This window comes from Bos indicus, chromosome 11 (assembly GCF_029378745.1).
Source record: "Bos indicus isolate NIAB-ARS_2022 breed Sahiwal x Tharparkar chromosome 11, NIAB-ARS_B.indTharparkar_mat_pri_1.0, whole genome shotgun sequence".
In the NCBI taxonomy this organism is placed as follows: domain Eukaryota; kingdom Metazoa; phylum Chordata; class Mammalia; order Artiodactyla; family Bovidae; genus Bos; species Bos indicus.
Genome location: NC_091770.1, coordinates 4,290,972 through 4,317,358, shown reverse-complemented (window position 1 = coordinate 4,317,358; position 26,387 = coordinate 4,290,972). Strand labels below are relative to the sequence as shown.

The 26,387-nt window shown below is 44.1% G+C and overlaps 1 protein-coding gene across 1 annotated transcript; it reads left to right on the top strand.

The window, feature by feature from the left end:
* The first annotated feature begins 1,812 nt into the window (after positions 1-1,812).
* LYG2 (lysozyme g2) lies at positions 1,813-15,095 on the top strand. Its single transcript, XM_070798152.1, has 6 exons — positions 1,813-1,915; positions 5,081-5,152; positions 6,690-6,830; positions 7,592-7,788; positions 8,710-8,848; positions 10,686-15,095. Exons 1-6 carry the CDS (start codon positions 1,813-1,815, stop codon positions 10,802-10,804), a joined length of 771 nt encoding a protein of 256 aa, XP_070654253.1. The 3' UTR covers positions 10,805-15,095.
* Positions 15,096-26,387: the final 11,292 nt, after the last annotated feature.

The following is a 26,387-nucleotide window of genomic DNA, read 5'->3' as shown; positions in this document are numbered from 1 at the left end:
GTGTTCATAGTAGCACTATTTACAATAGCCATGACATGTAGACAACCTAAATGTCCATTGCTAGATGAATGGAAAAGAAGATGTGGTATATACATACAATGGAATACTACTCAGCCATAAAAAAGAATAAAATAATGCCATGTGCAGAAACACAGATGGACCTAGAGATGATCAAACTAAGTGAAGTCAGATGGAGAAAGACAAAGAATCATATATCACTTATGGATAGAATCTAAAACATGACACAGGGAATCCCCTGGTGGTCCAGATGTTAGGATTCCAAGCTTTCACTTCTGAGCGTGTGGGTCCAATCCCTGGTTGGGGAACTAAGATCCCACAAGCTGTCCAGCCAAAAGTAATAAAAATAATCAAATAAATGACACAAATTTATCTATGAAACAGAAACAGACTTCACAGACATAGAAAGCAAATTTGTGCTTGCCAAGCAGGCAGTAGGGAGTTTGGGGTTAGCAGATACAAACTATTATATGTAAAATGGGTAAACAATAAGGTCCTACCATATGGAACAAGGGATTATATTCAGTATCTTGTGATAAACCCTAATGGAAAAGAGTTTGAAAAAGAATGTATATATGTATAACAGAATTAACATGACAGTGTAAATCAACTATACTTCAATAAAATAATTTTTTTAAAAAAAGAGTTAGGCTTTAGAGGGCAACCAATCTGGGTTCAGGCCTAGGCTGTACCCCTTCCTACTACTCTACTAGGCTTGCTGTACAAGCTCAATGCATGTTAGCTGCCGTTGCTGTTGATGGGGAAGAGGCACAGTGACAAGTGGACACTGAGGATACAGTTGACTCATACTCATTTGTATCTAAAAAGAACAGCATCTACTTGAATGACTGGTAAATATCTGTGACTGGAATTATTTACTCAGACCACAGACAATGCTTTGTGTGCACACTGGTTGATTTGAGCCTGTTAGGGTAAACCACTCCCTGGGGTCATTGGACCGTGGTGCCAGTACCTCTGATGCAGTAGAAGAACGTGGATTTTGGAATTTTGTGGTCCTGGGTTCACATCCCAGCTTTGCCATGTCCTACACATGTAACCTTTGATAAATTGCTTAACTTCTCTGAGTCTCATTTTCCTCATCTCTAAAATAAAGGATAATACCTACGGACATGACTGAGCGACTTCACTTTCACTTTTCACTTTCATGCATTGGAGAAGGAAATGGCAACCCATTCCAGTGTTTTTGCCTGGAGAATCCCAGGGACGGGGCATCCTGGTGGGCTGCCATCTATGGGGTCGCACAGAGTCGGACACGACTGAAGTGACTCAGCAGCAGCAGCACAAGGTCGTTGGGAGGATCAAACAATACAATGTCCACAGCAACCTAATGGACTGCTGCTGCTGCTGCTAAGTCGCTTCGGTCCTAATGGACGATGGGTGTCAAATAAATGCTCATTTGTAGTCTCATAACTTGGGCAAAGCTTCATAATCCACATGAGTTTGAAAGCCATTTTTTAAACTGCAGAGGGCGTGGACATTAAGACCTTCATACCTGGAAGGACTGGAGGCCCCTTCTCTGAAAACAGGGAGAAGAATAAACTCAGCTCCACATTCAACAGTCCTTTCTGTGTTTTATGATTTCTTTTATTCTCTAGAGACAGCTTGAGTAGTAGACAAGTATTCTCAAGTAGACAGCTTGACAGTAGAGTCTAGAGACTCTACCCAGTATCTCTTACCTAATTTAACTCTTCTCCCTTTCTTGATCTTTCTGCTTACTCCTAGCTGGTAAGCCCCACAGAAGCCCTGGCACTGGGAAGGCTATGAGCTGGGGCCATGGTCACTGGCGGTAGCCCATGCACTCCCGAGGGCCATCTGGGAGCAGCTGGACCCACGCCAAACCGCTTTGTACAGAGTGGCCCTGACCACGACGATGACAGTAGTGGTGGAGCAGGGCCTGCAAGAGTCATTTTCCTGATGGCTGGAGCATCATCTGTCAGGACAGCCCCACCCTTCTTCCCTGGAATGCAAGGCTGGAGGCCTTGTGAAGGGCTGACTATTCTACAAACCAGAGATGGATCCGGGCGGCAGCTAGTGCAGTGGGCTGAACAGAGATCAGCTTTTCCCAGGAGGTGTGGCTGCTCACTGCCAGGGAGCCTGGAAGTCGCTAGACTCAGGGCCTCTGTCTTCCCTGTCTCCTGCCCAGTCTCCCTCACACCTCTGTTCACCTGGGGGATGAATGAAAGAATGTGTACATTTTTCGAAACTTCTCACACTGGTGGCAGGACCCGTGTCAGACTCTCCTCCCCTCTGGAAAATGTACTTTGCCCAGGACCTCCCTGGTGGTCCACTGGTTAAGAATCTGCCTGGAAGGCAGGAGATGTGGGTTCCATCCCTGGTCAGGGAACTAAGATCCCACAAACTACGGGGCAACTAAGCCCCTGTGCCAAAACTAAAGAGAGGCCTGAGTGCCTCTCAAAGACCCAGTGCAGACACACGCGAAAAAAGAACATCCCTTCCACTTCCTGTTTCTGGAGCTGCACAATGGGCTCCATCTCTTCCTACAAATCAGTGAAGACAGTCCATTCTCGAAGAAATGTTCATCCCTGGCCAAATTTTGTTTTCACATTTCTTCAGAAGTTTGGGAAACCAGTACCCATATTTCTAGTCCCTGGCTTTTCAGTGACATCTCAAGAGCAGGCAGACACTCTTAGATTCACTTGTCAGAGGCAGAATTGGAGCAAAGAGCCAAAAGGACCATGTGACCGTGGAATGAAGAACAAAGAGCAGGAGGCTTAGCATTTCAGGTAAACAATCCAAGAGTGGCAGCTGCTAGTATTTCCTATTTATCTTTTTAAGGCTAATTATCTGTTTCTTGTTCTCACATTCAGAAGATGTTTGCCTAGCACAACTTTAGAAACCCAGAAACAGTCCGCCAAATATATACCTCCAGTACAACTTGGGGGTTCATTAGATTAATTGATTAATAGTGGTTAATATATGCTTTTAAATCCTTTTATTAAAAGGGCCACCTAAGCCCCGAGTACCATTATAATCAGGCCTAATGAGGTCAGTGGTTTATAGAGAGGGCTTTAAAGCATATATAAAGCTCCTCCCAGATCGGAGGTACAGGATGAAGGTGAGAGAGGCAGGCAAGAATGCACGCTGGTGTTTAAAAGCTCCTCCACAGCACAAGAGCTGCACTGAAGGCAGTGGATTGAAGCCAGGAAGACGGAAATTTGCTAATGGATTTTCAAACTTAAACCAACCTCTGTTATAGGACCAAGGCCACCACTGTGTAAAGTCCTGACGGGTTGCTGCTGAGTTCAGAGGACCTTCTCAAAGAGAGACGAGAGATTTTTCTCTGCAAAGTCCCAAACCAGGTTAGTCCTAGCTTTATTGTGTTTGTTTTTTAGTTGGAGTATAATTGCTTTACAATGTTGTGTTAGTCTCTGCTGTACAATGAAGTATATCAGCTATAAGTATACACATTTTCCCTCCCTATTAAGCCTCCCTCCCCAACTACCCCCCACCCCTATCCCACTCCTGTAGGTCACAGAGCGCCAGTGAGCTCCCTGTGCTATATAGCAGGTTTCCACTAGCTATCTGTGTTACACATGGCAGTGTATATATATCAATCCTAATCTCCCAATATAGCCAGTATGGAGAACAGTTTGGAGTCCTAGCCTTGTTATATCTTGTAAAACACATAAGCTGCTTTTTGAATGAAACCAAGAACAGAGCCCATGGAGGAAGAAATGGAGCACAGAAAACCTCTTCTGAGTCATGGTCTCAAAGGTTCCTCTTATCAAAAGTGGTTCCTTTTGATTTTCTCAGGAAACTAGTACAAGAATAGGAACAAAATTGTGGTGTGACCTTGTTTGGAGATGGATGGGAGTGTGTGTGTAGGTAGCATATGTAAGTAGTTGTTCATAGACTCCTGTGATGATCAAGAGGGGTGGAACAGGAGGGTGGGAGGGAGGCTGAAGAGGGAGGGGATATACGTATACCTATGCAGATGGTGACTACAGCCTTGAAAGAAAAGTTATGACCAACATAGACAGCATATTAAAAAGCAGAGACATTACTTTGCCAACAAAGGTCCATCTAGTCAAGGCTATGGTTTTTCCAGTGGTCATGTATGGATGTGAGAGTTGGACTATAAAGAAAGCTGAGCACCAAAGAATTGGTGCTTTGGAACTTTGGTGTTGGAGAAGACTCTTGAGAGTCTCTTGGAGACTCCATGACTGCATGGAGATCCAACCAGTCCATCCTAAAGGAATCAGTCCTGAATATTCATTGGAAGGACTGATGCTGAAGCTGAAACTCCAATACTTTGGCCACCTGATGTGAATAACTGACTCCTTGGAAAAGACCCTGATGCTGGGAAAGATTGAAGGTGGGAGAAGAAGGGGATGACAGAGGATGAGATGGCTGGATGGCATCACGGACTCAATGGACATGAGTTTGAGTAAGCTCTAGGAGTTGTTGATGTACAGGGAGGCCTGGCATGCTGCAGTCCATGGGGTCGCAGAGTCGGACATGACTGAGCGACTGAACTGAACTCACCTGATGACTGATTTGGGCTTCCTTGGTGCTCAGAGGTAAAGAACCTGCCTACCAAAGCAGGAGAAGTAGGTTAGATCCCTGAGTCAGGAAGAGCCCTTGGAAGAGGAAATGGCAACCCGCTCTAGTATTCTTGCCTGGGAAATCCCACAGACAGAGGAGCCTGGCGGGGCTACAATCCATGGGACTGCAAGAGTTGGACATGTCTTAGCGAATAAACAGCAACAACATGGTTGATTCAGGCCACTGAATAGCAGAAACCAAAACGACATTGTAGAGCAATTATACCCCAATTTAAAAATAAATTTTAAAAAGATGTTCATGGGCTCATGTCAGTATGAAATCTGGTTAAAATGAGTTGGGAGTTGGTGCTTAGGATAGAGAGTGATCCAATGAACTGAGTCTATGAGAATAATATCTTGGACACAAAAGAAGGGCACTGAATTGAAAAGAAACTTTTTTAAGAAAATCAATACTAGTTTCTTTAGGAAACTTTCAAGTTTTAAAATTAACCAGTTTCTCTTTTGAATCACCACAGGTGCTGTAGGATACGAGCCACCACCTACCATGCTCTCTTTTGCCCTGTTTGGGGGCCTTTTTGTCCTCATTGGTAAGTCCTTGATTGACATTTAGCACTGTTTGCAAGGTGTCCACAAAAACATCTAGCCCCATCCAGCCCAGTCATAAATCAGAAATGGTAGTGATTGTACGTCATGGGGTTGGGGGTGGGCTCTCCTGACAGGCCCAGCCATGAATCAGCTGCTTATTTCTATAATTAAGAGTGTTTTCTTGCCAAGCAAGTGGAGGTGTTATCGGTAGGAAATTATGGAACAGTGCTTTGTGAGGCAAGACATATGAGGAGAAAACTGTCAATTCCAGACAGTAAATAAGAGTTATATGAGTAAATAGAAAAAATTCTAGTCTGGGAGGGCTATAGTCCATGGGATCACAAAAGAGCCAGGCATGATTTAGTGACTAAACATTTGCAAGGAAGAGTTCCATTGACTTTGTGCCTAATTCTAAGGAAGTCTCTAGAATTTATACTGTCTAGTTGATCAGAACTGATCTATGGGAAAAGGGTAAAATCTACCTCTCTAGTGAAAAACACCATTCACAACACTAAGTGCAACACAGGTTTTCACAGCAAATGTTTTAACAAATATAATTTGTTACAACAAAAATTTGTGGTCTTAAGGCACAATTCAGCCATCCTTGGAGAAGGCGATGGCACCCCACTCCAGTACTCTTGCCTGGAAGATCCCATGGACAGAGGAGCCTGGTGGGCTGCAGTCCATGGGGTCTCAAAGAGTCGGATATGACTGAGCAACTTCACTTTCACTTTTCACTTTCATGCACTGGAGAAGGAAATGGCAACCCACTCCAGTGTTCTTGCCTGGAGAATCCCAGGGACGCGGGAGCCTGGTGGGCTGCCATCTATGGGGTCGCACAGAGTCAGACACGACTGAAGCAACTTAGCAGCAACAGCAGCAGCAACAACTACTAGAAGAGACTTTTCAACTTATAGACAAGCTTCTTATCTTCTTCAGTAAATAGAAACTCACTTCATAATAACAAAATAAAAAATAAGAATAGATTTAACTTAAAAATAATGGTAAGTTAAATTTTTATTTCCAATTTTCTTAATTAGACTTAGATAGAAACTCAACTTCACAGAAAAATGGTATCAAATTACTATTTTAAGTGAATGATACCCTTCTTTCTTTAAGCGAATGATACTCTTCTTTCTTATCTTCCTAAACAAAAGCTATTATGAATTCAGATGTTTACATTTCCAGAAGCACTTGTGTCTTAAAAATTTTCTCCAAGTTTTTACTTAAAACTCTATTGGCAGTTTTCATTCTGATGAAGATTGTAGCAAATGTTTTTGAGACCTATAAGAACTTATTGTCATAATACTTTGAACAAAGTTTAGAATTAAGGGTAGTATTCAATTTTTTTAAGGTTGGACTAGAGTGGGAAGAGGGAATCTTCTGTTCAGTTCCATCTAGTGAGCCATTCTGGGGTCTTGGAGAGGGGTTTGGGAGGATTAAGCCTATGGCTTTGCCATTGGTTTAGTAATGCTCATAAGAGCAACTCGAGCAGTATTTCCTCGAAGGTTTCATGTGAATTATCATTCTGCCCTACAGGCACTTCTAGGGGCTCACACTCCTTTACTCACACAATGAGTCCTCGCCTGCACTTCCGCCTGTACCATGGCTGCTACGGAGACGTCATGATCATGGAGACCCCTGGTATCCCCTGTGATAACACCAGGATGATTGCCTGCGGTGAGTGTAAGGCCATGCAAGCATCTGGCTAGCCTCCTTTCATCATTTTCAGATTCTTTCTTAGGAAGTAGCTTAATTTTGAGAAGTTCACTTTTATAGCTGCATTATCAAAATTAAAAACTAGAGGAAAACAGAATCCCGACCCATCTAACAAACTTCTTGTTTTCCCTTCATCCTTTCCAAACCTGACCCAGATGTGTTTACTTCTACATAGTAAAATGTCCATTTCTGGCTGTTTTCCATCTGTTGCTGGGTTTGTTTCATGTTACAACACAAGCATCTTGGGCAAGGCTCCCTTATGTCCTCTCCTGGTCTTCTGTTCTGAAGACTCTTCACGTTGTCCCAGTATTAGCACGTCAGAGTTTGAAGCAACTGCAAGGTCAATCTAATCCTACCTTCCCAATTTACAGATCAGACAACTGAGCCTTAGCAAGGAGGAAGGACTTCCCAAGGTTCCAGGGCTAGGTAGCAGCAGAACCAGACTCAAACTTAGGTTGGCTGACTTCATGTCCAAGACTTCCCCTCTTGCACCAAATGTGGCTGAAAACAGAACAATAAAGAAAGCGGAAGTGATATCTATCTGGGCTATGGACCTTTCCGGATTTATGCAATCAGAGATCAAAAATGTCCTAAAATGGCTGTCCCAAGCCTGAGGGGCTACAGGTGGCTACACAGCTACACAGCTCCTGTGGCTTACTTATTAAACTGAAAAAGAGTTCTCTTATGAAGTGGAGAACACCATTTATTTTCTATTGACTCAGGCATCCGTGGTTCTGAGATGTTTGCTGAGATGGATTTGAAGGCCTTACAGTCTTATCAAATTCTGATCAAAGAAATTGGACTGCGGCACTGCGTGGACCCTGCTCTCATTGCAGCCATCATCTCTAGAGAAAGCCACGGTGGAACCATCCTGCTGGATGGCTGGGACCACACAGGACTTAAATTTGGCCTGATGCAGGTACGCAACCAGAAGCTTTTTATCAGCCCCACTCCATCCTTCCTGATAGATTATTTGCATCTATTTGCATTTATCCTAGGCTTTAAAACACTGGTACTTGCATGGTTTCTGCTGGTAATTCTGTAACATGTCAGGATATACCAGTTATTTGATATCTTTTTAAAAAAGTATCTTACGGGTTTTATGACTACAATTTGCAATGAATACTATGCAATATACTTAAATTGAGAAAATCTTATAAAAAAAGGGCACTATTACCAGTATCCACTTGAGGTTCATGAAATAGTAAATTTCATCCATGTAGATCAAAACAATATAATGAAGTCCTACTTGAACCAAATTGTTCGTTAGACAATTTGGAGGAAGGGGACCCAAATTTTCAGAATATTTGCTTCCAGGCTTTTATTATTTATTTATTTTAAAATTCATATTTAATTATTTTTTGGCTGTATCACACAGCTTGTAGGATCTTTGTTCCCTAACCAGGGATTGAACCTGGGCCCCAGAAGTGGAGTCACCAAATCCCAACCACTGGACCACCAGGAAATTCCACCAGGCTTTATTTTGAATGGTCTGAGAAACCCAGACTTCCAGTCTCCCTACTTAGAAAAAGATATTTTTGACTTCAAATATCTAGATTTTGGGTGCTCATTATTTGTTTTAAAACAACTTTTTCCTTTATGTATTTGTTAATATTTGAGTGCTTAACTAAAACTATGCCACACCCAGTTCTCCCAAATCTTACTTTGTTTTTCAGACTCTCTTTCCCGTGAAAGAAAGGACATTTAGAATTGATTCTGTTGAAACAGAGAAAAGGGGCAAGGCGGTGCCCATGACCTTGAACATAAGGAGTAGAAATCAGGACAGCAGAAACCTGTGTTGCTCCATTCAGATGCTGACATTCTTATCTGAATTTTCTAGCTTGATAAAAAAATTCATCATCCTGTTGGTACCTGGGATGGCAAAGAACACCTTTTGCAGGCTGTTGGGATTCTCACAGACAGTATTAAGGCAATCCAGAAAAAATTCCCCAGCTGGAGTGTGGCTCAACACCTCAAAGGTAGGCCAGATGTGTAGTGCTTTGTTTAGAAGAGCGGTGAGTGAGAGAGCCCTGAAGGCCGGGTGTGCCCTGGGTATTCCTGGGCCTATGCCCACCAGAGCAGCACTGGCCCTGGGAGGAGCCTAAACGCTCTCTGAAGCACTGAGCTCCCTGGAGTGGTCTTCTTTTCTGCTTGCATTCCCCTTATGCCAGACATTGGGGTTCCTTTTACATCGCTCCTTGGTTCTCCTTTTTAAAAAAACATTTACCTATTTATGGCTGTGCTGGGTCTTCATTGCTGCATGCAGGATTTTCTATAGTTGTGGCAACTGGAGGCTACTCTCTACTTGCAGAGCACAGGCTTCTCACTGTGGAGGCATGGTGGTATGGGCTCTAGGCATGTGGGCTTCAGAAGTTGCAGCACATGGGCTCAGTAGTTGCGGCTTGCGAGCTCCAGAGCACAGGCTCGGTAGTTGCGGTTCACAGGCTTAGTTGCCCCCATGGCATGTGGGATCTTCCAGGACCAGGGATCAAACCCATGTCCCCTGGCTTGGCAGGGGATTTTTAACCACTGGACCACCAGGGAAGACTTCTCATTGGTCCTTGAGCCAATCATTGGTCCTTGAGTGATGCCCTGAGAGTTAGTGTGATTGTTTAAAAGAATATGTTTGCCTTTCTCTGATGGGTTTTCTTCCCCTGGTGCAAGAAACTGTTGCTCACTTTCTGAATTGTTGGAATGAATGTTCACCCCATGAGCATCCTCAGTGACAGCAGGGCTTTAAGTACCATGATGTGTCCAGGGAAGATGCTTTCTAGGCTGATCACAGACCACCTCAGGTTCAGCATTTCCCAGACTGAATCAACTCACTTTGCCTGCTCGCTCAGTCGTACCTGACTCTTTTCGATCCCATGGACTGTAGCCCACCAGGCTCCTCTGTCCATGCGCTTTCCCAGGCAAGAATACTGGAGAGGGTTGCCATTTCCTTCTCCAGGGGATCTTCCCAATCCAGGGATCCCACATGTCTTGCATCTCCTGCATTGGCGGGTGGGTTCTTTACCAGCTGAGCTACAGGGAAGCGAATTAACTCACTAGCCTCCCATTATACATTTGCTTTTTCCTCTGTATTCTCTGTCTCTGTGGAGGGCACCAAAATATACCCAGTCATCCTGGCCAGAACAACCAGATTGTTTTCTGAGGTTCCCTGGTTCCTTCTCCTTTTACATCCAACCACACCTCCTACGGACCCATTGTATGCACTTTACACACTTTACAGCCTGATTTTTGAATAAACAATTTCTATATTCTATTTCAAGGTCCTAGGAGGCAGGGATCAAGGCCAGGGGTCTTTTTCTCTAGACATCCAAGCAGAGCACGGTTATGTTAAACACATGAGTAACTACTGAAGATTAACCTTCTAGGGTATACAACACACACATGCATACTGCACACATACCCCTACAAAGAAATGAGTGTGTCTCGGGCATCATTGTGCAGTGTGCAAGTCGGTGTGGCACCCATCCTGGTGCACAGTAGTTGCTTAAAAACATTTATTGAATGAATGAGTGAATAAATGAGTTATTGAACGACTGAGACAATGCTATAAGTATTCTCAGAGTGAAGATTGGTAAAGAAATGAGAGGCAAATCTGACTTTTGCAGCAAGAAAACAAAAGCCTCTAGAAAAAGAGAGACAGAAGGAAAGCAATCTGGAATCTTCTCAGTGACTCTTGAGGAAGTAGATCCTCTGAGGAGGAGAGGAAGGGGAAAGAAGATCTGGGACTATGCTTTTGGAGATTTGCTCATAGCTTACTTCTGTTGAAAGTTAATTTTTCAACCCGAACCTCTGGTTTCATTTCAGGTGGTCTCTCAGCCTTCAAGTCAGGAACTGAAGCCATTGCCACCTCCGCAGACATACAGGCTGACTATGTCAATGATGTTTTAGCCCGAGCTAAGTTCTATAAGAAGCGCGGCTTCTAGACAAAGCCCCATGGGCGGGCCAGGTTGGTAGGTGCTCATATGGCCCCTCTTTGAGGATTTGATAAGGTTGTGTTGTACCCAATGCTGGCAAAGGAATGGTTGCATTTAAGACAAAAAATTCATTTCCTACTCTTCTTCATGCAAATAAGCATAAAAAAGGGAAAATCCATCCAGTTCACATTATGTTTCCCATGAGATATATATAGATATATGCATAATTACTGTGCAGTAAAAGTGAATATCACAGTAAATGATGTATTCTTACCATATTCTTAGGAATAAGTCTACCTATTTCAGCAGGGCCTCATTTTAGCCCACAATTTTTGTTTTCTTGACTACACCACACAGCATGTGGGATCTTAGTTCCCCAACCAGGGATCAAACCTGTGCCCCCTGCAGTAGAAGCACAGTCTTAACCACTGGACAACCAGGAAGTCCTAGCTCATGATTTCAATGCCCACATACTCCCTGTCTTACCAGAATTACTAATAAGAAGACAGCCTGACCTGAGCCTTGGACCTCCTCCCAGCATCTGCTCAAGCCCCTAGAGCTTTGCTTGTGAGGGATCCCTGACTCATAAGCCAACCTGGGAGACGGTGGAGAAACCCTCGAATTCCCAGGGTGGAATCTGAGCTCCCTGGGCACCTAAGAGCCAACCTCGGCAAAGCTAATCCTCCTCAAGGACCACATCCCTCAGGCCCACTCCTGTCTCCTATGTCTTCTTCCTCTTCTTTGATGAAGATCCAGGGACTGGCTTCTCTTTTTTCCTTTTTTGTCAGTAGTTGCTGCCATATGCTCTTTCAAGGGGTCCATTCTCCACAAAATGTGGCCAAAGATAAGCATATTGGGCCTGAATTTGTTATGGTTCTTTAGGTGCAAGTAAAAGCCAATCCTCGAAATTTTAAGCAATAAAAGGAAATTACTGCAAGGCTATCAAAAGGCTCACAGAGCCAAAGAGAAGATCAAGGACAAGAAGAGAAACCGGGCAACTCTGGACTCTGGGTAGCAGGAACCAGTTGACCATGCTTTGTAGCAGCCTACTGCATGAATGAACTAGTGCGCTCACTGCATAGATGAACTCCAATGCCTTTTTCTCCCATCCTTTCACCATTCTGCTTCACTTTTATCATCCCAGGGGAGAGACTCTGATGGACTATCTTGGATCACATACCTACGGGCTGGCTGCTTTGCTTTTTGGTCTTGCCCAGACCACCTACCATGGAGAAGAGACATTCCTCCTGGAACCTCAGGCAGAGTGCGGCTTTTACTTCCATACTCAGGAGAAAACACCAGTAACATGTTGGATTGTAAAGTTCTCAAAGTCCCTGCCGATGTGGTCCCTGCTGGGCCTTTAGCTTCCTTCAGAGATGTTTGATGAATGTTTCTATGCATCACTTCTTTTTCTAAGGAAGAATCAAAATCATACCCACCTGACTTCCCTAGTCCAGTGGATAAGAATCTGCCTGTCAATATAGGGGACAGGGGTTCGATCCCTGGTCTGGGAAGATCCCACCTGCTCTGAGACTACTGAGTCTGTGTGCTGCAACCGCTGAGCCCTTGTGCCTTACAGCCTGTACTCCACAGAAAGAGAAGTCACCGCAACGAGAAGCCCTTGCACAGCAACAAAGAGTGCCCCCCCCCCCCACACTGAGACTAGAGAAAGCCCTCGAGCAGTAACCAAGGCTCAGCACAGCTGAAAAAAAAAAATAACCGCCTACATCTGAGCCCCCCTGGACAAAGCCCGGTAAACCCTTCTCTGCTCAGTGATCTCTCAACCCTGCCTGAAGATGTGACCCAGGCAGAACTGGGACCCCTGTGTTTCACTGGGGCAGAGCCAATAGTGTGGCAGCCCTGCAGTATACAGGCCAGCATCTTCTATGATCAAATGAGGACCATGCTGTATCAGCTGTTTAATATTTTGATTATTATCTCTGCATATAGGCAATCCAGGACATTCTTTAGACATTCACTTTGCTCAAGAATGAATTCTTCTGTGGGGGAAAACACAAACATGTTCTCCATTTAACTGCAAACTCCTTCAATGTCACCACTAAAGCAATAAAGTACACCCAGGTGAGATCATTTCAAAATAATTTAAAAACAAGAAACAGTATGACTTTTGACTGAGATACCAGATGTTGTAGAGCAGAGTCCATATTTAAGGTGTCTTAGTTTGGTTACCATAGAAGTAGACCCTGACCCTGACCCTGACCCTCAGGTGCAGGTGGTTTATTTGAGTGGTGCAGGGAATGCTGGTATGAAGTGGCTCGGGGATACAGGGAAGGGAGACAACTCATCAAACATATGTCATCAAGCCGGCTACCACAGTGGGCACTGGCGTTTGGTCCTCCAAGCAAACATCAAGGAACTGTACAAAACACACACTGCAGAATTATTAATATTACATTCTAGGGACAAGGAGCTGGGGTATTTATGCATCAACTTCTAAGAGCCATTGACCAAGTATCTGCCTGTTGAGGCGAGAGCAGGTTAATTCTTTGCCCTTCTGGTCTGCCGTGCCAACTAGGCAGTGTACTTACCTGCACTTCCAAGGGAAGGAGGCCGTAGATGCCGACATGCAGATCCTGGCAGTTGTAAATCAACTGAAATCCTGAAATGTCTAGGGACACAGGAAGGCCCTTGCCTGTGTATAGGGCACTCTCCAGAAAACCTCTCTTTCCTCCCTCTAGCCTGTGCTGTTGCTTCAGTCGTGTTCAACTCTTTGTTATCCTAAGGACTCCTCTGTCTATGGATTCTCCAGGCAAGAATACTGGAGTGGGTTGCCATGCCCTTCTTCAGGGGATCTTCTCGACCCAGAGATTGAATCCGTGTCTCTTATTTCTCCTACGTGTTCAATCACTGGTCAGGGAACTAAGACCCTGACCACCTCCCTGACCCCAAAACAAACCTCACAAATGCCTGAAACAGAGGCTGGCTTTAGTCAAAGGAACACAAAGGAAGGCCTGGCCAATGAGGGAGACAAAACACAAAGAACAAAACACAGATTAAAGTGTGAAAGGAATTATGCCACGTGGACATACCTGCTGCTTGGGTTCACTCAATACGTTCCTCAGAAAAGCTATGCTGTTTATTTTTAAGATGAAAGGTTAAAACATGGCTGAAGCTCTAAAAATGTGAAGAGCAGAAAGGGATGGGGAGGCGTGTGATTGTGCCTTTGAGGTTAAAGAGCCTGAACGCTTTACAAGAGGGGTCCCCAACCTCCAGGACCTAGTGCCTGGTGATCTGAAGTGGAGCTGATGTAATAATAGAAATAAAGTGCACAATAAATGGAATGCACTTGAATCATCCTGAAGCCACATCCCCACCCCCAGTCCGTGGAAACACTGTCTTCCAGGAAACCGGTCCCCGGTGCCACAAAGGTTAGGGACCACTGTTTTACACGCATCTGCAGTCTCTGGCATCCTGAGAAGGGCTGCCACCGGAATTGCTTGGGTGTGAATTGGGTGTGAATTGCTTCTCATTTCTGTTCCACTTGTTTATCTTTTTTGCTGGTTGCCTGGGGTTGAATTCCTATTTGATTGAGAAGCTCAAATTTAACAGCAGCAAAGAGTAGCAACACCACTCCAGTGCTTGGCTTTGTCAAATCCATTTTGAGTGTAATTATCATTGAGGAAAAACAGCTTTTCTCATTTTTTAAAGAATGAAATAAGCTGCTGGAGGCTGTTCACTGTAATTTGAAACTAGCAAAACCATACGGAGCCATGACTGTCAGCATCCCATCTTATCTGTTTGCACATCCCAAGTCAATGTTGTGAAAATCAACAGGTTTGGCTTCCCTAATTCTCCATGCGGCTCTGTTCCTAACCGTGTCTTCTCCTCTCCTAATTCTCGTTCCCACTATGTCCTTCACTCAGTCCCTCACACTCATGGTCCTTCCCTCTGCAGGACCTGTGCTCCTCCACCTGTTCCTCAGGTCGTTTGCCCCTTCTGAACTCTTAGGTCTACACAAACCTCTTCATTTCCTAAGGGTCTTCCATGGGCTTGGCGTCCCCTCCTGCTGCCTCTATTCCCAAGCCTTCCGTCACTACTTCCTGCCTTTTTCCCGTACTGAATTCTAAAATTAAGACAAAGATATGTTACAAAGTGAACTCTCGGTCAAGGTATTTCAAAGATGTACTGCTTCTGACGTAAGGAACTAGAGCCAGAGAATCTGGATTAGTCTTTTCACAGGTGAAAAACAAAAATTCCTTATCGCTTACAGCTTTGAGGAGGTTTTTTGGAGTCCTCTCTAAAGAAAGAGAGTTCCCTGATCAGGTATCCTTTGAGCTTTGTGTCCATGGATCTAAAATTAAAATGATCAGATAAAAATTTTGTTCCAACATGTGTTCCTATCCTTTATTAAAATAGAAAGCATACTAATTAGGTTAAATTGGATTATGCACACACATTTTTAGTTTCATTTTCTTGCAAAAATATAATTAACGGATCTTAGGATTGTCCTGGGTTCTGGAATGTTTTGACAAGAGTATCTTAGGGGAAAAAGATACATCTTTAGTGCAGTACAGTTCTGAAGGTATTGCTGTGGGGTTTATGAGTGAACAAAACACAGTTTTCCTCACAGTTGCACAACATCGTGGTGCTTGTGAAGACTTTCCTATATGTGCAGTGCATGGGTTGTTTTAGTTTCTATTATCTTTCTAGCATCTGTCTCTGCTCTTATTTACAGAGCAGTGCTAAGAGATAGGGTCTATTACCATGCTGTCTCTTATCCTCGGCATTCTTTTAAGACAGGTGAAGAGCATGAGACTCTATGGATGGTTCTGGGCCTTGGGGTCTTCTCAGGGGGATCTGGGGAGAGTATCCACACTATGGAGATCTGTGGAGGCCTTAACTATCATCACCAGGGAAGACCTCTGAAAAGTCCTGAGGTCTAGTACCCCCAGTGAGAGCAGAGTTGGAGGGGGAAGTTGTGAGAGTCATGGGTATCTTCAGAGTATGGAAGATGCAATCTGAGAGGAGAGAAGCCTTCTGCTCAAAGAGCAAAGGGGTGAATGTCCACCTGAGAGTGTGTTTCAATAGCAGCTTTGTATGCAAAGTGTACATTAGTACCCTTATTAGTAAAGGTATTACTCATTGAATACTGAACAGTGATGGCAAATTAATCTTATTCTATAATGAGTGTACTGTGTATGTGAAAGTCGCTCAGTCATGTTTGACTCTTTTCGACCCCAGACTGCAGCCAGGCTCCCCTGTCCATGGGATTCTCCAGGCAAGAATACTGGAGTGGGTTGCCATTTCCTCCTCCAGGGAATCTTCCTGACTCAGGGGTTGAATCCATGTCTCCTGCATTAGCAGGCATATTCTTTATCACTAAGCCACCACGGAAGCCCCCATAATTGACACATAATACTGTGTAAGTTTAACATATACAGCACAATGATGTGATTTACACGTTTTATTAAATGATGATCACAATGAATTTAGTTCATGTCCATCATCTCATGATGACACATTAAAAACAAAAAAATTTTAACTTGTGAAGAGAACTCTTAGGATCTACTCTCTTACAAACTTTCAAATATATCATACAGCAGTGTTAACAAGTTATCACATGGTACATTACCTCCCAGGATTTATTTACTTATAACTGGAAGTTTGGGCCTTTGCCTATGGTAACCACAAACCTGATCTCTCTTCCTATGAGCTGTTTCTTTCTTTTTTTTAAGAGTCCCCGTATTAGTGATATCATACACCATTAGTCTTCCTCTGACTTATTTCATTTAGCATAATGCTGTCAAGGCCCATTCCTGTTGTTGCAAACGATAGAATTTCCTTCTTTTTATGGCTGAATAATACGGGGCTTCCCAGGTGGTGCAGTGGTTAAGAAGCGGCCTGCCAATTGGAGACATAAGAGACAATGGTTCAGTCCCCGAGTCAAGAAGATCTCCTGGAGGAGGGCATGGCAACCCACTCCAACATTCTTGCCTGGAGAATCCCAGGGACAGAGGAACCTGGAGGGCTACAGTCCAAAGGATGACAAAGAGCCAGACACAACTGCAGTGATTTAGCATGCAATGCTCATTATACAACCACATTTTGTTTATCCATTCAGCCATTGATGGATACTTAGGTTATTTCCATGTCTTGGCTATTGTAAATAATGCTCCTATGAACATGGGGGTACAGAAGAGACCCCCAGAGACAAAGCGGGAGTCTAGCTGGGGAACAAGATCGTGTATCTGAGTGTGCTCTGGTGGGGGCCGGAGGATGGTCCAGAAAGACTGCAGTCCAGGGGCACAAAGGGCTCTGGTGGGAAAGAGGTGGGACTAATGACAGAGAAGACCTTGGTGGCCAAGATGGGAAGCCAGAGGGGATGAGGCGGAGTGAAGAGGACGAGTGACGATTAGGAGGACACAGTGGCTAGGGCATTCTGGAGCAACGTGGTGAGGCCAGCCGTGGGAGCAGGAGATGCCAGTGAGAAGGGAGCGGCAAAACAAAAGCCAGTGATGAGGTGGGAAAGTGTGGTGGGGCAGGACCCACCGGTGAGAAGGGAGACAATGAGCAGAGCCTGGACAGGTGCAGTGAGGGAAAACGAGCCTGTGGAAGGCACTCCAGCAGAGGCTGGGAGACCTTGTAGGTCCACTGAGAAGGTGGAGGCTGGTGTCAGGGAGGCTCAGAAAGGGCTGTGGACACTGAAGTGGGAACAGTGGAAGCAGCATCTTCTCCAGGCTCCTCAAACAGCAGAATGCCAGCTCTGGGAGATTCCACATATGTACATGCATGAAGACACCTCACAGCCAGATACTGACATGCAGTTGTTGACAGTGGCCCTTATCGGGGACATCCTTGGGAATGCGGTGGGCAGGACACAAGCCTCAGACAGGGAGGAACAGGGGCAGGGTTTCCTGGTGGGGGCAGTGGCACCTGATGGTTACTCCCACCCTGTTCCCTGCACCCTGTTCCTCACCCCCATGGCTTGATCTCAGATTCTCTTCCCTAGAGATTCCCCTCACATGTCATGCCAAGCCATCCTGAGGGCCTGGAATTGCACCAGCCATGCTGGGAAAAGGAATACAGAAAGCAGGGAAGTGACGGATCCCCCTGCACAGAAGAGAAAGGAAGACTTGGACCACTTGAGTTTCTTTCTGGCAAGTTCTCCAAGCAGAGGAACCAGCAGACTGGGTTACCTGCAGTGAAGCTAGGAGCAGAGATACTCTAAAGAGGTGGAGGCTGGGTGGAATGATCTTAAGGAGAGATCCTAGCAGCTTAGACCCTGAAAGCAACAAGAATTAGCATCAGGGGACTTCCCTGGTGGTCCAGTGGAATCCACCTTGCAATGCAGGCGACTTGGGTTCAACCACTGGTCAGGGAACTAAGATCCCACATGCCATGGGGCAACTAAGCCCACGCTGCAACTCTTGAGCCCAGGCAATGCAATGAAAGACCCTGCAAGACACAACAAAGTGCCCCAACTAAGGCCTGACGCAGCCAAAAAAAAGAATTAGCATCGAGAGTGCTGGCTCGACACAGACCCAAAGACACACCTGGAGCTTGGTAGGTTCCCTTTACTGCATCTCAGAAAAAGTTCTTTGGGAAGGACTTTACAGGATTTGGCTTTTATTAGACGATTTTGATGAGTGTTCAAAGAAGCAGGGGTTGCTCAGGATTGGACGCTGTCAGGAAAAAGAGATGGCTCTATGACTGGTGTCTTCATTAATCTCATCTAGAAGGTGAGAGGGAAGAAGTGAGGCTGAAGCTGTGTGACAAGGAGCAGCAGCCCCCACGTTACCCAGAAGAGGGGAATGTTCAGTCAGTTTTCTGGCTTGAACAATGTTGGTGTTTTCATCTATGCTCAGACATGATTACACAATGAGCTTGTTTTTGTCTTGATCCGTCAGTCACAGATGGAGAAGGAAATGTCAGCCTACTCCAGTATCCTTGCCTGGAGAAGCCCATGGACAGAGGAGCCTGGTGGGCTACAGTCCATGGGGTCACGAGAGTCGAACACAACTTAGCAACTAAACCACCATCAGTCACAGCGACTTTATCTGATGTTGGTGATCTGTGAAATCGCTCCAGCTCCTAGACACACCAAGGTGTGATGGTTCCAAGCCAGCTCCTGACTGTCAGAGTTGTTTTTCTCTAATGATCCTCCTTGGCCAAAGACCTCCTTGGACAAAGTCAGACCACAGGCATGAATCCACGACAGCCAGATTTTTCACTTGTCAAGAGTTTGCTGATTCAGGAAATTCCCTGGGGGTCCAGCGGTTAGGACCACTGGCGGGGGCATGGGTTCCATCCCTGGTTGGGGAACTAAGATCCCGAATGCCGTGGGGTGTGGCAAAAAAGAAAAACAAAACAGGAAAGTCTGCCAGGTGAGACCAGGAAGATGTCCAGAGGGCATAGTCTTTATTGGACCAGAGCTAATGGCCCCTCTGCTGTCGTAGGATGAGTTGCTGAGTCATCTGATGAGACAATGACTGCACAGCAGCATTTAAGATTTTGGACAGGATACAAGGACAAAAGATAGAAGGCAGGAGGAGAAGGGACGACAGAGGATGAGATGGCTGGATGGCATCACCAACTCAATGCGCCTGAGTTCGGACAAACTCCAGGAGGTAGTCAAGGACAGGGAAGCCCGGCATGCTGCAGTTCACGGGGTTGCAAAAAGTTGGACATGACTTAGCAACTGAACAATAACAACAATGACCAACCATAACACAGGCAAGTACCAGAAACCAAAAGATCATGAGTCTTGTGACAAGTTTTACAAAGCCAGCGTCCCGGATTATAAAACCCAAGCAATGAAAACACTGAAGACACCCCAGAATCCAGCAGGTGGATTCTAACCCTTTAGAGAATCTAACCCTTTAGAGAATCAGGTGTTTTATTTATTCTTATATCCACAGTTGTGCATGCCCTGTAGTATATAAATACAACCAGAAATACACCGCCTCACCCCCAACCACCACCAGCTGAGAGGAAATCAAGGTGTTCAAAGGGGCTTTGAACATCCTGTCTAGACTTGTCAGAACTGCATTGCTGGCAGGTAGGATGTGCAGTGGAAAAACCTTCAGTGATATCTTTAAAATTACCCTACCAGCGCTGGCCCAGTGCTGCTGCTGCTGTTCCTCTGCCTCTGGGTAATATCACAAAACATACTTGCTAAGTTTCACTTTTTATTATGTCCACCTCCTCACATATAGAAAAGCACTTCAAGGCTCTTTCATTCTTTGTCAGTTTTGTAGGGCTCCTGTGATGATCAGCACATTTGTTTCTAAAGCATCATGGACTAACTCCAAATCAGCTACCTAGCCTATCGGTATAAATATTTAGTTTTGTTACTGGGCAGATCTGGGAGAGGGCATTGAATGGATATAATGTTTTAAATATTTTTTAAAAAATTATTTATTTATTTATGGATGCACTGGGTCCTTGTTGCTGCACTGGGCTTTCTCTGGTTGTGGTGAGTGGCGGGCTGCTCTTCACTGTGGTGCTCAGGTTTTTCACCGTGGTGGCTTCTCTCGTGGAGCTCAGGCTCTAGGGTGCTCAGGCTTACTTGCTCCGTGGCATGTGTGATCTTGGACCAGGGATCCAATCCATATCCCCTGCACTGTCAGGCAGATTCTTAATCTCTGGACCAAGGAAGTCCAAATGGATATAATTTTTGAAGAAAGCTTATATTTCAAGGGCAAATTTGAGTCTGATAACCCATTTAAAATTTAAAATGACTTAGTAATTTTTAATTTTACTAAGTATGCATAATCTACACACACAATTAAATCAGTTATTCAGGGGAGTCTTTAGAAGGTCAGTGTAGGGTATGGCTAGTTCCCTGAGGCAAGCAACTGTGGGCTGTCCCTTTGTGGGAGAGGGAAGGAGGTGGCTGGGTTTAGAGTGACAATACTGGACAGCGATGTGTGAAGGAACAGCACCAGTTTACCACAGGTTAGGTGATTATCTGAAAGATGCCAGGGGTTTACTGTCAGTGGGAGTCTATATAGCACAGCATGGGAAGCCATTAAGATTAATGGAGACCCAAGAACTAAATCAACTGAAGTTTTCATACTTTTATTATTGCTGCTGTGGTTCTTAGACAAGGTGGATACACATCTTGGCTACTGGAGGTGAAGAAAGACTGAAATAAGCCAAGAGCCTCTGGTGATTTCCATTTAACTGAAGCTGTTCCCTAGTACCTGTTCAGATTCATAATAATAAAGGGAGTGGGGGCAAGGGGAGAATTTTTAATTTCAGAACAGTGGAGAAAACTTCTAGAAGATATTTTTATGGTACCAGTCTTTGTGTCCAAGGACTATGTTTAACTTAAAAAATATATTCACTGAAATGTATTTAATGGACATATAACTAACCTAGGAAGATCAATTCCCCCTACTTTTTATTTTTTGTTGATATTACTTTTTAAAAGTAATTTTGCCCCCATAGGTAGATTTATTTTACAGGAGACAGGGATCAAGACCATCCCCAAGAAAAAGAAATCCAAAAAAGCAAAATGGCTGTTTAAGGAGGCCTTACAAATAGCTGAGAAAAAGAAGAGAAGTAAAAAACAAAGGAGAAAAGGAAAGATAACCCATTTGAATGCAGAGTTCCAAAAAATGGTAAGGAGAGATAAGAAAGCCTTCCTCAGTGATCAGTAAAAAGAAATACAGGAAAACAATAGAATGGGAAAGACTAGAGATCTCTTCAAGAAAATTAGAGATACCAAGGGAACATTTCATGCAAAGATGAAATGGTGTGGACCTAACAGAAGCAGAAAATATTGAGGTGGCAAGAATACACAGAAGAACTCTACAAAAAAGAGCTTCACGACCCAGATAATCACAATGGTGTGATCACTCACCTAGAGCCAGACGTCCTGGAATGTGAAGTCAAGTGGGCCTTAGGAAGCATGACTATGAACAAAGCTAGTGGAGGTGATGGAATTCGAGTTGAACTATTTCAAATCCTGAAAGATGATGCTGTGAAAGTGCTGCACTCAATATACCAGCAAATTTGGAAAACTCAGCAGTGGCCACAAGACTGGAAAAGGTCAGTTTTCATTCTAATCCCAAAGAAAGGTAATGCCAAAGAATGCTCAAACTACCACACAACTGCGCTCCTCTCACACGCTAGTAAAATAATGCTCAAAATTCTCCAAGCCAGGCTTGAACCATGAACTTAGAGATGTTCAAGCTGGTTTTAGAGGCAGAGGAACCAGAGATCAAATTGCCAACATTCGCTGGATCACTGAAAAAGCAAGAGAGTTCCAGAAAAACATCTATTTCTGCTTTATTGACTATGCCAAAGCCTTTGACTGTGTGGATCACAACAAACTGTGGAAAATTCTAAAAGAGATGGGAATACCAGACCACCTGACCTGCCTCTTGAGAAACCTATATGCAGGTCAGGAAGCAATAGTTAGAATTGGACATGGAACAACCGACTGGTTCCAAATAGGAAAAGGAGTACATCAGGCTGTATATTGTCACCCTGCTTATTTAACTTATATGCAGAGTACATCATGAGAAATGTTGGGCTGGATGAAGCACAAGCTGGAATCAAGATTGCTGGGAGAAATATCAATAACCTCAGATATGCAGATGATACCACCCTTACGGCAGAAAGCAAAGAACTAAAGAGCCTCCTGATGAAAGAGGAGAGTGAAAAAGTTGGCTTAAAGTGCAACATTCAGAAAACTAAGATCATGGCATCCGGTCCCATCACTTCATGGCAAATAGATGGGGAAACAGTGGAAACAGTGTCAGACTTTTTTTTTTTTTTTGGTTCCAAAATCACTGCAGACGGTGACTGCAGCCATGAAATTAAAAGATGCTTACTCCTTAAAAGGAAAGTTATGACCAACCTAGACAGCATATTAAAAAGCAGAGACATTACTTTGCCAACAAAGGTCCGTCTAGTCAAGGCTATGGTTTTTTCCAGTAGTCACGTACGGATGTGAGTTGGACTACAAAGAAAGCTGAGTGCCAAAGAATTGATGCTTTTGAACTGTGGTGTTGGAGAAGGCTCTTGAGAATCACTTGGACTGCAAGGAGATCCAACCAGTCCATCTTAAAGGAGATCAGTCCTGAGTGTTCACTGGAAGGACTGATGCTGAAGCTGAAACTCCAATACTTTGGCCACTTTGATGTGAAGAACTGACTCATTTGAAAAGATCCTGATGCTGGGAAAGATTGAAGGTGGGAGGAGAAGGGGATGACAGAGGATGAGATGATTGGATGACATCACCAACTCGATGGACATGGGTTTGGGTGGACTCCGGGAGTTGGTGATGGACAGGGAGGCCTTGCGTGCTGCAGTTCATGGGGTCACAAAGAGTTGGACATGACTGAGCGACTGAACTGAACTGAAGGTAGATTTAATCCTAGGAATTTTTTTCTTTTTGATCTGATGGTGAATGGGATTGTTTCCTTAATTTCTCTTTCTGATCTTTCATTTTTGGTGTATAGGATTGCAAGAGATTTCTGTGTAGTAATTCTGTATCCTGAAACTTTACCAAATTCATTGATGAGCTCTAGTAGTTTTCTGGTAGCATCTTTAGGATTTTCTATGCATACTTCTTTTCCAATTTGGGTTTCTTTTATTCCTTTTTCTTCTTTGATTATCATGGCTAGGACTTCCAAAACTATGTTGAATAATAGTGGAGACAGTGGACATCCTTGTCTTGTTCCTGATCTTAAGAGGAAATGCTTCCAGGTTTTCTACCATTGAGAATGATGTTTGCTGTGGGTGTGTCGTATATGGCCCTTATTATGTTGAGGTATGTTCCCTCTGGGCTTCCCAGGTAGCTCAGTGGTAAAGAACCCGCCTGCCAATGCAGGAGACTTGGGTTCCATCCCTGGTTTGGGAAAATTCCCTGGAGGAAGAAATGGCTATCCACTCCAGTATTCTTGCCTGGGAAATCTCATGGACAGAGGAGGCTGGCAGGCTACAGTTCACTGGGTCAAAGAGTCAGACACGACTGACTGACTGAGCAGGTACACATGCATAATTAACTACATTATCATTAACTGAAGTGATCAATAATTTTTTCTCCAAACAATGAAGAAAATTAGAGGACAGAAAATGAAAAATTGTTTGGCTATTTTTTTCTCCAATCATTTCATATCATCTTACTACTTTCGAGGGAAAAATAAATATAAGTAATCTTATCCAAAGGCATTTCATCATTTGTCACTAGATTGCCATGCTAAGCAATAAGGGTAAAATTTTTATTTAGTGATTAATGTTTTGTATCTGTTTCTTATTTGGAAACTGTCCAGACTTCTAGTCTTTTTTTTTTTATTTTTGGCCAGGCTGCATGGCATGTGGGAGATTACCTCCCTGACCAGGGATTGAACCTGCGCCTCCTGAAGTGGAAGTGTGGAATCTTAACTACTGGACTGCCAAGGAAGTCCCCCAGTCTTAATTAATTAATTATTTACCTAAGATATTAAAGTTGAGAAAAGTTTTAATGTATAAAACAGATTGTGACATGTATACTTTAAAAAAGGTGACAGATGGTTTAGACAGTAATTTAGACCCTTGATATTTTTATCAAGCTGTGTGCTTGAAAGTCAATACTTAATACTCCTCAAAATATAAGAAGGGAAGAATACCACCTACATTAAAAAAAGTCTTTAAAAAATTTTTTTAAAAAAAACAAGACAAATAATGTCTTCATTGAGATTTCTTTTCTTTTTGTTCTAAAGTATCTCCCAAACACACAATTTTGCTCATGGCGAAAGCTTCCTAAAGTGGCCAGTGCAATTCCAAACTTTGGTGAAACTGTGACAGAATGATAAGCATACTATTAACAGTTAGTACTGTTATCAAGAAAAGATGAAGAAAACAGGTGTTTGGACTGAAAGAGGCACCATTTAGATTGAGAAGACCCTGGGAAGTGGAGAGGCTCTTAAAAAGATAGTACTTAGGTAACTTTATCTCCCTTGAGCCTGACCAAAGGGCCAATGGTTTCACCAAGGAGTGGCCAGACAAACCTTGTGAAATAAAGCAATTCTCAGAGACACAAAGACAGGGGAGAAGAAGTCCCTACAAAGTGGCTCAGATGGTAAAGCATCTGCCTGCAATGTGGGAGACCCTTGTTCGATCCCTGGGTTGGGCAGATCTCCTGGAGAAGGAAATGGCAACCCACTCCAGTACTCTTGCCTGGAGAATCCCAGGGACAGAGGAGCTCGGTAGGCTACAGTCCAGGGGGTGGCCAAGAGTCAGACATAACTGAGACTTCACTTCACTTCACTTCACAAGGTTTGAAATGATGGGAGGCAAAGGAGTATGAATCTTGGGATTCCCCTTGTCCAACTTGAGGATGGACTTGACCAGGCTTGGCATATCAACTTCATGGAGGCCCCCTGACCCCGGCCCCTGGTGGTCATGTCTTTGTGGAACTTCCCTCCTCCTCGAATGTGGGCTGGACCCATGACTTGCTTCTAACCAGTGGAATGCAACAAAGGAGATGGAATCCAGATGACTGCATTTACATGATAACCTAAGAGGTAGCACCCATCTTGCTGGAGTCTCTCACTCTGATGCTGCTTTTAAAGAAGCAGCTTGCCTTGATTTTTACAGCCACGAGGAAATGAATTCTGCCAACAACCTGGGAGAGCTTAGAAGCAGATACCTGTTCTGTCAAGGCTCTGACAAGAGGCCAGTTTTGGCTGATACCTTTTTTGTAACCTTGTCAGACCCTAAGTGGACTAGCAAGCTAAGCCATGCCCAGATGCCTGACCCAGACAAACAGTGGGGTAATGAGCACATGTGGTTTTAAGCGGCTGAGACTGTGGTACTGTCACACGACAACAGAAAACAAACGCTCTAGCCTGTGCTCATCTCCCAACAGGCTTTTACTCTTCTGGACAATTTCATTTCTAAACATCCAAATGAAGATTTAGATATTTTCCTTTAGTCAGGCATAGCTAAGGTTAAAATAACTTATCCAAACTTTGTTAGACTCTTTGGGTAAAAATTAACCAATGGTCCTCTCCCCATGTAAAACAATATTAGCCCACTAAAAGATGGGAAAACATCAGCAGGGGCAACTTTCATATCCACAACTGGCCTCAAGCTAACTCCAGCATGGACAGCTTCTGTTGTGGCAAATAGGTATCTCTCCAGTTAGAATGGGGGATTTCCCTGGTGAGGGGGATTTCCCTGATGGCAAAGATGGTAAAGTGTCTGCCTGCAATGTGGGAGACCTGGGTTCGATCCCTGGGTCAGGAAGTTCCCCAGGAGAAGGAAATGGCAACCCACTCCAGTACTCTTGCCTGGAAAACTCCATGGATGGAGGATCCTGGTAGGATACAGTCCATGAGATCCCAAAGAGTTGGACACGACTGAGTGACTTCACTTGAACCAGTTAGAACCAGCCCTGTGAAGTTAGTATCCTTCCACTTTATATCCTCTCCAGGCTATATATGTACCGGATGGTCAGTAATTGTGGAACTGAAACTGTGACTCCTTGAAGTTTATTAATTCATGGATCTGGCTTCACTTCAGGCAGCACTTCTGCTTGATGCCTAGACTTTGACAGGACAGACACAGGACCACAGGCAGCGAGTATGCCAATGTTACTGCTGCCTGAGCCAGGTTTTAGGAGAGTTGAAGGAAG

Coding starts and splice junctions, on each gene's coding strand:
- LYG2 (XM_070798152.1), top strand. CDS start 1,813: ATGGTCACTGGCGGTAGCCCATGCACTCCCGAGGGCCATCTGGGAGCA. Junction 1,916..5,080: donor CCCTGACCACGACGATGACA/GTAGTGGTGGAG, acceptor GAATCACCACAG/GTGCTGTAGGATACGAGCCA. Junction 7,789..8,709: donor TTAAATTTGGCCTGATGCAG/GTACGCAACCAG, acceptor TGAATTTTCTAG/CTTGATAAAAAAATTCATCA.